Source organism: Centruroides sculpturatus, unplaced genomic scaffold (genome assembly GCF_000671375.1).
Source record: "Centruroides sculpturatus isolate CEXI.00-Female unplaced genomic scaffold, Cexi_2.0 scaffold1757, whole genome shotgun sequence".
Classification (NCBI taxonomy): Eukaryota; Metazoa; Arthropoda; class Arachnida; order Scorpiones; family Buthidae; genus Centruroides; species Centruroides sculpturatus.
In genome coordinates, this window is record NW_019387152.1 from 119,422 (window position 1) to 130,730 (window position 11,309).

At 30.6% G+C, this 11,309-nt stretch overlaps 1 protein-coding gene across 1 annotated transcript in view; it reads right to left on the minus strand.

Moving 5' to 3' along the window:
* LOC111616205 (serine/threonine-protein phosphatase 2A 56 kDa regulatory subunit gamma isoform-like) overlaps nt 1-9,468 on the minus strand; it is a 32,207-nt gene extending 22,739 nt beyond the window's left edge. The window contains exons 1-5 of the mRNA XM_023357634.1: nt 9,297-9,468; nt 6,275-6,474; nt 3,293-3,403; nt 3,126-3,218; nt 551-681 (exon numbers count right to left, since the gene is read on the minus strand). Coding sequence (XP_023213402.1) covers nt 551-681; nt 3,126-3,218; nt 3,293-3,403; nt 6,275-6,343 — 404 coding nt within the window. The 5' untranslated portion in view covers nt 6,344-6,474; nt 9,297-9,468. The remainder of the gene's footprint in view (nt 1-550; nt 682-3,125; nt 3,219-3,292; nt 3,404-6,274; nt 6,475-9,296) is intronic.
* Between the last annotated feature and the right edge of the window lie 1,841 nt (nt 9,469-11,309).

An 11,309-nucleotide genomic window follows, 5' to 3' on the forward strand; every position in this document is an offset into this window, starting at 1 on the left:
AACTTCGCTTCCAATTAGTTCCACATCCACCGTACTCACCTGATTTGGCCCCCAGTGACTTCCACCTTTTTCCAAACCTAAAAAAATTCTTGGCTGGAAAGAGATTCCACTCAAATGACGAAGTCATCTCTGAAGTGAACGAGTATTTTGCACACCTTGACAAATCGACCTATTGTGATGGCATAAAAAAGCTAGAACATCGCTGGAATAAGTGCATTGCTAACAGAGGAGATTACATTGAAAAATAAAAAAAGTTTTAACATTATTTTGTTTGTTTTTCTATGTGAGGCTGCGACCTTTCCGAACAGCCCTCGTATGTAAGGCTTCTTCTGATTACAACAAATTCAAACAAACTATTTCAAAATGCAATAATAAAACAATTTTAAATATTCAACTTAAATGTCTGGTTAATAATAAAATATAAAAATAATATAGTTTCTGGAATGTTAAATTAATGTGTTGTTCAAAATATTTTATATATTTTGTTAAATTAAGATAAGTTATCAGAAACCTAAAAACACAGAGTGAATAATATATTATTTTTGCTTACCTATAGAATATATTATTTATTTGTTTTCTAATATATGCTCTAAGTCCAAGAAATTTCCCATATATCCTGTGTAAAGTAGTCTTCAGAAAATCTCTTTCTCTTGGATCTTCACTGTCAAACAGTTCTAAAAGCTAAATATAAAAACATTAAATGAAAAATGCAAATAATAACTTTTCATTATAACTGTATGCAGAAAATGCTTATAAAACTTTGGCAGATGATCCCTCAAAAAATTTTAAGCAAAAATAAACCACCAGAAGAATATCATTAAAAAAGTTTCATTACTGTCTTAACTTTATTACCTGAAACAAGATAAATCTACAGAAGCAATTACTAAAAATTTATTTTTCTTCAGATTCTTCATCAATTCAAATTTTATTACACAACTGCATATTACTCAATATGTATCCGTCTATTTTAAGTTTTAAAAAATATCTAATTTCAATCAAAAATATTGCATACAAGTATTTACAGCCGAAAAAAAAGAAATGTGTAAATCTTCCAAACAATAATCTCTCTCTTCCTCACCACCTTCAAAATATGCCATCAACTGTCCAAAGTTACATGCAGGACCAGATCATCGCATAGACAAATGAGACAAATGTCTGGGGCCCAGTTTTTAGAAAGGCCCAGTCAAACTGTCTATTTTGAAAAACTAAAATTTGTTGTTGTATATTAAATATTTTTATTAATAAAAATTTAAGATTTGTTTTAATTTTTCACATTATTTAATTTTGTTTTATTTGTTGTTTTATATTTTTTATGTGCTCTATTTCTTGTGGGAGAGGGAGGGGGCCTGGCAATAAGAAAATGTCTAGGGCCCCAAAGTGGGTTAATCTGGCACTGGTTACAGGTAAAATAAAAATAAATTTATATTTATTTAATCTATTTATGTGTTTAGGTTTTTTTAATGATTTATGCAAGGCATGCTTGTAAACTTCTCATTAAATTTGTGTTAAATCGTAGTTAAAATGCTTTTATAAGTGTAATTTTTGGGGTTCAAATTTAATCTAATTTACATAATTCCTTATGGGAAATATTCATTCGGTACCCAAAGAGATTAGCGCTCAAGCATCCTTCAAAAACAAATTAATTAAGTTTGAGTACTGAGGTACCAGTACATATCATACAATCATACCAAAAATTTCTGGTGATGTTTTACTACAAATTATTGAATCATAAATAGAAAATAAACTGCCGAAACACTAAAACAGTTTCATTGCTCATTTAACTTTATTCTTGCTCCAAATCCTAGTCAGTAAAAAAACAAAAAAAAAAAAATCTATCGTCAATTCTAATTTTAAGATTGATGACATAACATAACTATTTTAAATTTCAAAATAAATTAATAACAAAAATTTAAGTATAACAACATTTCATATAAATGTAGGGTTTCTGTTACGTAGTGCAAATTTCACCATGTGGGGTATCACTGGCAAAATAAATCAGCAATTGACTAAACAAACTGGTAATAATCATCATCTTATTATAGTATATGTATATATATATATATACATATATACTAAATTGTAGAAAGAAAAAATATAGATCTTTGTGGTTTTTTTACTAAATTATACATATATTTTTTTATTACATCATTATAAAAATATTAATATTTTAATGCATTTTTAAAAATTTTTTATTTTACTCCTAATGAGCAAGCATCAAAAATGGGGGAGATTGCCTAAATTTTTATGAAATTTATTATATCGAAAAGTGCAAATTTCTGTTGTAATTACAAATTTATGTATTCAATACGAGCACATTTTATACGTTGAGTTCTTCACTTATGACAAGGCAATCTATGTTTACAAAAAAATGAAAAAAGTTACCGTATATATGCAAGTATTTTTTTTTTTAATCCTAGCCAGCTCCATCTAATATAAACATCACATCAAAAACTCAACACACATACACATTACTGTCAGCTTGTTGACATTCAAACAAAAGGTTCAAATAAATGTAAAAATGTTCCCAGTTTCCCTCTGATATATATAACAGAGCCAGGAAAGTAAAATGCATGTTTTGTCAACTTCTAAATGTGAAAAATGTTCAGACCTAAGCCAAATTACAATATATACACCTCAATGAATAGCATGGCACAAACATGGAGCAGGAGGCAGTGTGATGACGATTTGGTCAAAAGATGACATTCATGCAAGTTCTCTATAAAATGTGCAGATAACACCTGCCCTTCTAAAACAATGTTATGCCCACTTCTGCGCCACCCAGAATGAAAACACTCACATCATTCTGACCCTCTTTCCATTCCTATGCCACTTACAATTTCGTTCAGTAGACGCAATAAAATAAAGAAATGATTTATATATGTTGATGTGAAGCAAAAAATTGACATAAAATGCAAAATCAAAGACATATTATGTTTACTTTCATGCGAGTGGTTCACTGATGAGTCACTTGACAACCTTATGATGTGTTTTATGTCATAAAGTTGCAACTTGACTCAAAAATAGCCATTGCACCATTCTAAAAGTCTTAATTTCGTTCAAACCAAAAAAAAACACATCAAAATTAATAATTTACCATAGAAAGAAGGAAGAAAAAAATGTTTTACCTGTAATACAAATTTCTGATCAATGCTACGTTTAGCTACATTGGGCTGAAAATCTGGAGACTCCAAAAAACGAAGGAAAAGTTCGTATACTAGCTGTAATTTTTATTCATTTGTAATTAATTAAGGAACTCACCAATTTTAAGACAATGAAATTAGCAATTTTTTACCTGAAGATGGGGCCATGCAGCTTCTAAAGTTGGTTCATCTTCTTCAGGATCAAATTCTGCACCGTTTGGATTAGAAGAAGGTGGCAGAGTTCGGAAAATGTTTACAGAAAACTAAAAACAAATTATTTTTAACTTTCTACTAACGTTACACAAATAATAATAATAAGTTTAAATACAATTTAAAAATTTGTTAAATAAATAAGCCTCAAAGTCGTACCCATAACGGGGGGATAACACGTGCGAAGAAATCGCCCCCCCCCGTTATGGGTACGACTTTTCAGACGCGAGTGAATTTGCCAAGCGATGTGCGAGCGAGCGAGAATATGTGGCGATGTTTCTCGCTCTCGTTAAGTAAAGCGCGACTACACCGACGTGAGCGAACGGGAGAAAATGATGTGGAGATGATGACGTCACGCGCTTCCGTCGAACTCGTCACAGGGAAGCATGAATTACTGCACTGTATGGACGTAAATATCAAAATGGTTCGACTACGATGCTTACTACTAGCCAAAAAAAACTTTTGTTATTAGGATTACTTTATAATGAACACACAAAAGAAAACGAAAATACGGTGTTCCTCTCCTCTGGAAACAGCGAAAGGATAAAGAACTTTATTATAATTTGATAATAAAACGGACTTTACGTATATCTATAATCTGAAAAAAATATATATATTTTTATATATACAGTAGATGAGAAACCATCATCTACTCGTGCTAAAGCGCATGCGCAGTATTCAGTGAGAAGCTAGTCGCGATAAATATCAAATCCTGTCAGATATATGCGAGAGCCAGAAATTCTCTCTTGCCAGCGAGATTTCTCGCTTGTGCATGGTTTTCTTTGCGAGAACTATACAATAACTCGCAACTACAATCGCGTCTGCATAGTCCCACCTAAGACCGCAAACGCCATGAAATCATGAAAACGAAATTTCTTACATGTACCCTGTAGCAACCCTGTCGAGGGTTGGACTGGATTCGGTTAAAACATTGGCTACTTGGAGCACAAACTAGTTGACAATCTTGATACCCCTCATGCTACGCTAGATATTGAATAACGTGAACTAAATATACTTAAAATAAGTTCGATTTGTACCAAATTTCTGTGTAAAAACCGGAAAGTCGCCGGTATGTGCGGAACACTGACCTAAGTCATACGAACGTAAAAATGCTCTTACAGATTACACGCTTTGACGTTCTCCAACTGCCGAGAAAAATCAAGACCTATGAGATTTTTTTTTACATTAAATGAAGAATGTTGATCCCCATTCCATAATCATGTCTGCTAAACCCAGAGCGCTCATTAATTAAAACGAACAGTTCGAGTATTATATCACTTTTGATTTTCCTTCCTCCATCGATTTCGGTAGTTTGATAGGAAGCGATAAAGCGACATACGGGAGATCTGCCAAGGGGAATTCTTCCAGGGAGCACTTTCTGTAGAAAACTATTAGACACGTAATAAAATCCGGAAAACGTCACGTTGGTCAGGTGCGAATTCTCGCCCAACTAGTAGTATTCAGTGGTTGAATCTACTTGGCTACTGAATGGCCCCTCCCCATCACCACCAGTCATGATGAAATCAAGGCATTCCGTCCCTAATTGTCATTGGGCCAGAAGTTAAAACTATTTGCTAATACATAGCAATCAGGACTTCCAATTCTTGAATTTTACACAGTGCTTTGGCCTCCAGGTATGGAACAGCTTTCTTCAAATCATTCCACACGATGTTTTATGGACAGCGTGTTTCTTAAAAGCACTTTGGAATGAAGGATCTCTCTCTATCCAGGATTAATGTTTTACCGTTTTACCATCTACTAAGCACCCAACTGATGTTCCATCCATATTAAACCATAAATAAATTTAAGAAACTATTGATACAATTATTTATTAAATATTTAAAGTTAAATTATAATAAATCGTATAATAATAGTGAATTTTTCGGAAAATTTAGTTTCTAGATCATGACACAAAAAATATAAATTATTGTCGGAATATGAAGCACACGTGATATATAACTTAAAAGAAATTTTGAAATAATATTGCAATCACCCAATAAATTTTGTGATGACTGGGGCGAAAAATAAATGACAGCTGAAATCTTACGTCATCAAATACGCATACCACATCGTCAGATACAAACGAATCCTCTTCCCCCATAAATTACTGACGTAATATTTGAATGGTCCCTGATAAAAAAATTTTCATAATAATTTTATTTTTGTTTAACTATCGTGCCATAATACCTCGTCTCAACAAATACAAATCTTAATACGACTACCAAAAAGCACTTATACGAAAGATTGGAATTCCCAAATTGTTAGATGTTCACAGAGAGGAGGAAACAATTCGGTTTTGTTGAAGCAATCTCCGGTTTACAAATGTTCTTTGAATCAAATTTTTATTACAACTTCTCTTGTTTTCTACAGATGTAACGAATAACTTCTTTTTGAAAATATTTTAAATTAGTGCGAATATAATTATGCTCGTAATTAATTAACGATTCAATTATTTTAATATATTAAATTTTAATTTTTTATTTATTATACTTATTGTTGAATATGCTACATTCATATTATAAAATTTACTTTTTATATATAATTCTCGTTGTAATTTTCTACGGTAAGGTTAAAACAAATACGCCCTTTTCAACGGATTAAAACTACTATGTGAGTGTATCTAAAATTATTTTAACAGCAATTTTGTAAGAAAATTTTTGTATATTATATACATAATATATTTTTAATACACCTTCGTTTATCCAAATATAACTGATCAAATGGCCATTTTATATATCTTAAATTATTATTCTACTCTCTAGTTAATATTATAACAATGAGTTAAGCTGTTTAATTATTTTTACCCCATTTTAATTACGTCACAAGATTCGATACATTGTTTACTTACATCGTAATCACTAAAATAATCATTCAAACCGGTCTCGAGTAAACCGGAAGTAAACTGAATAAAAAAAACAACTTACCATGTAAACTATTTCCGGATAAATAGCTTCCGTAATGACCCCCCTCTGTGTGGTGACGTATTCCACCATTTCGTGTAGCGCCGCCCTCTTCACTTCCTTCCATTTTAGATCGCTCAATGGGTCAATGACAAAGTCGAACAAAACACAACACTGTCGAATCTTCTGAATGAATAAATCCTCCCTTTCGGCAGGTACGGCATCTAACAGACGAAAATTATTTCAATTTTGACTATTCAAACTCGCATAAAAAGCTACAATTAGCTACAACCTTCGAGACTTTGAAACTCGTCTCCCAGCTCTTTATTCAAAAAAACAGTACACCGGTGTTGAGAAATATTAATTTTCTTATTTCTTACGCACTTTGAATATAAGTATGCTGCTTCTGGACACTGAATAACACGGCGACTAGAAAACATTCCGACTGATACACAAAGTTTAGTCCGTGATTCTTTATGCCAGGTTGCATGATCTCAGCGTTATTTGTAACATGCTTTCGAATACATTAATGCGTTATCTGCTCTCGTTGCTGAATAAAATTATTCATTTTACGCAGTTCTACGATGAAAGCAATATAACCTATTCGAAATATCTCGGAAATGCATAATTAACATAAGTTGTGGATGATTTTACTGGAGATATATTAATAGAAACTGGGTGTCATAAAAAATAATCAGTTTGTCTTATTAACAAGAAAACAAAGTTTAGAGTATATCAAATATTCATCTCTTGATTACAAAAGTTATGTAAACCTTATGACATACAGGTAATTGTCAGCATTGAGAAAACAAAGGATCTTTGATCTATGACCAGCAAATTGATCATTAATTCTGCTAAATATATATGTATACTACATACATATAAAATATTACAGAAACACAACCTATAATATATTATTAATCTGTTAAAATACCATTATAAATGATATAGCAGAAATTTTATACTTCAGTTTGATAGATATGCCCTCATTAAGTAAAGAATTTATCAAATAAGCAAAGTGATAAAATATCCATTCAAGACATTCAACAAATTAATTTTGACAGTTTTCGTTGTAAATTTCAAAATACTTTATTATACTCAAAGCTCAAAAGCTACAACAGAATTGGTTTATAAAAGTCAGACTAGCTAAATGATCATGCCTAAATTTCTGACCCAGCATTATCAAAATATCACAAGTCTGCTTACTGATATTGATTAATCACAAAAATGAAAGTATGAATTAAAATGAGTCAAATTATAAGGATGTTTTCAACAATTTTCAAAACCACAATAAAAAGTAGCAAAATTCAAAATAATATAAGAACATTCAATTTCTATTTAACTTGCCCCTTGAATACTTTTAACAAAAAAATTCTGAAATTTATTCTCTTCATTTATATAACTACATATAGTTAATATTATATGTAAACAACTTATAATTTATATAACTATTTTGAATTTTTGAAAAAATTATTTTGTAAAAATAAAAATTTATCTAATTTTTTTTATACTTTATGACAGTACTAAATGTCATCTTTACTTTCTCCAAGTTGTATTTTTTTAGTGCTTTGATTTAGCATCCAAGCAGAATTTTTAAATTTAGGAAAATATCCTGGATTTCTCTTTTTGAATGAAATCGTTTATTTGAATAAGCAACAATTTTAATTATTATTATTGTTATTTTTCTAATTATTTTTCTAATTTTCTAATTCCTATGTTTTAGGAAGCTTTTAGATTGCCAAAGTAAACATTAATTGTTTGTCATCCTTGTTNTGACACTATATGAACTCATAGCATGCACATTAGAGCACAAGTGTTACCCTCCATTATTATTATTTGTTTTTTTTATTTTTTTAAATTTTCATTTATTTGTATCTTCAAAGATCCGACTATCAACATTTGAAATATTTATTCTAGAATGTTTTAAAAATTTTTGTTCTATTCAAATGCAATTGACATTTCATTTCTATATTTTTTCCAAGGAAGGTCAGTAGAATATGGATGCATAAGGGTTTAGAAGTATGTAGAAGTCAAACAGATAGCCATTCTATTTGATATAAATAAATAATAAATTTTAAATAATTAAAATTCACATTATCTATCTAAGTTATAACCAAATTTATAGTTACCTACTACACTATCCATGACCCATTGGGTTGCCTAGTATTTGGAAGTTTATAGAGAATGCAAGTTAAGTTCAGTATTGCACCAAAATTAACCTACTGGACAGTTTACATATAATAAGCAATTATTTATTGTGACATTGTCACAATGTTGGGCTGCAATTTTTAATCATATTCTTAATTTATTTAATTTAAAATATATGTTCTACATCTCAAATTAGTCCCTCTTGTCTCATACATCATACTTTCCTGTTAGCAATAGAGTCATGCTAGTCATCTATGTAACACTATTCAGGGAAAAATTTTTGAATTGAATTCACATGACTTCCAGTCTAGACCGGAAGTTTGTATGTAGTTAATCAGAACCTCCTGCCCCTAAGCTTTCCACATCTGGTCTTGACTTTCATCTATCTAACACTGCTCTCAAGATTAAGAAAGAACACACAGACAACAGTGGAAATTTATGGATATATCACTCATAAAACCAACACCAGCACCTATCAAGAAAAAAGGAAAAATTTACAAATGTTTTTGTCTTTCCTTTTTTCTTGATAGGTGCTGGTGTTGGCTTTATGAGTGATATATTTATACAAACCCAGTTTTTGAGATATATTAAATGGAAATTTATAGGTCTACAATTTTTTCAAATTGCATCCCAATTATAAGACAGTAATCAGCAATTTTAAAAAGTGACATTGTCGGCAGAAAACATGGCAATAACACAATAATCTGTTGCCCAAATTTAACAGAACTTGTTATATTTTGTTTCTATTTTCATTTGGGGTAGAGAATTCTTAAAAATGTAGCAGTATTTTGCATATTTTCTTCTGTATTTAATTATAGCCAACCAAACAATCTCGGACTTTTAACAGTATACAGATTATACACATTGATTATTATAGAATCTAAAAATATTCTCTTACCTTTAATAAGAGGAAGTTTTTGTAATTCTCTATTTTTGCTAACATTAAATCTTGATGAATTTTGCCTTTTATCTCGCTTGATATGAGGAGGACCAGTAAACTTTATTTTGGTCAGTTGTGTTGGAGGAGGTGCATTATTTGCTTTATTATCTTGATTGTTACTTATCTTATTCACCTAAACAAAAAAAAATTGATTTTACAAAATTTTAAATAATATAATAAAGCTATTAATTTTATTTTTAATGTTTACATATAACTTATAATCACTAATTTTTAAATTTAATGGGCAAAGAATCTATCAAATTTTAAATTACATAGATGAACCACTGAAAATTCACCCATTTATTTTATTTATTCTGTATAAATTTAAATATTAATAAACCTGTATTAATAGCTTTGTATTACTATAAATTTTTTTTGTCAATATATATAACTTAATGAAAACACATACATTTCAAATTTAAAAATGTTTGTTATCTTAATTTTGAAAATTACTGTACTTAACAAATACAATAGACTCTCATTAATTCAAACTTAGAGAGATGCCTTAAACAGTCTGAATTAAAAAGAGATCATTTCTGGATGCTACAGAACAAAAACAAAAAAATTTTTAACGTCACACAGCAAACGGAATAATGTTTACTCAATGAGAAATACTAAAACAAAAGTTCAGTAGCTCTAAAAGTCCTAAGAAAAGTAAAGTAACCCTATTACATTAGAAGTCATGATGAGAAAGCATCAAAGGGCAACTGTAAACCATTATAATCGTGCATCAACTGATTTGAAATCAGTTGATGCACGATTATAATGGTTTACAGTTGCCCTTTGATATGTTTTTAAATTTTAATTGATTTAATTTTCGTTTATTAATTTATTTTTAAATTTAACTTTTTAAAATTAATAAATTAATTTAAATTCAATCTTAAAATGTCAAAAAATGGGATGATGATGTCAATCTACTTACATGTGCTCCTGTTCAAAATAAACAGGAGGTGGCACAACTGAGTTCTAATTACCAAGAGACATTTACACTGATTTAAATAGGAATCAGATGGGGACTAGCACCCAGTTCGAATTAAGAGGAAATTCGAATGATACGAGTTCAAATTAATGAGAGTTTACTGTATTAGCCAAACTGCCTGTTATGATTATCAAACTTATACTCTTTATTCTATTTCAATGAACAATCAGCAGGAGTTGCTTTGGAAAATTCAAAAATATCACCACATTTTTCCAGGTTTAAATTTCTTTTGCCACTTCAAATTATTTATTGCCATCAGTTTTACTTACTAATTAATGCAGATGCAGATGTGAATGACACTGTTAAGACCTTAACAAAGCTGTAGAGCATGCCCATAGGAAAAAAAATCAAAGGAACCATACCTCTAAATGTGACTGTTTATGATATATAGCCCTCAAAATCAGCTGCACACAATCACGAGTTGTGCCATGCACTCTGCTAAGACTATTGTGTTTAACTATTTATCCCATGTGACTATGCTGGCTTCGAGTAACTGACTTGACTGTTCGTGAAGTATTTGATGTTATATAGTTTTAGAGGGATGTGGGGACTTGCTGGACACTGAGGAGCAAGCAATAGCAAGCACCAAAGCACATAATTACATTTGAAGCATCAGTCAAGGTGAGCAATAGTGAGTCTTGAAAGCACAGAGCATGGAGAATAGGCAGCAGTACTGGTACACAAGAAAAACTGTTTTCAGTTAGTAGAAGTTAATACATTTATTATTTGCTATAGGCACTGATCACTGTGCCTATAACATAATTTGCTTGCAAGCATGACATCTGCAAGCAAGATGACAACTGCCACTGTTGAGTTCTACATTTGAAAGCAAATATCTTGCAAAGGATCAGGTGTCAGACTTTTCTTTATTTTTTACCAATAAATATTGTTAGAGTGTCCAATCACTGTGCTGTACTGATTATTAAACACAATAGGGCTTAATGGAGCATGCAGCATGACTCCCTATAACACCTGGAAGTAGGCTTTACGCT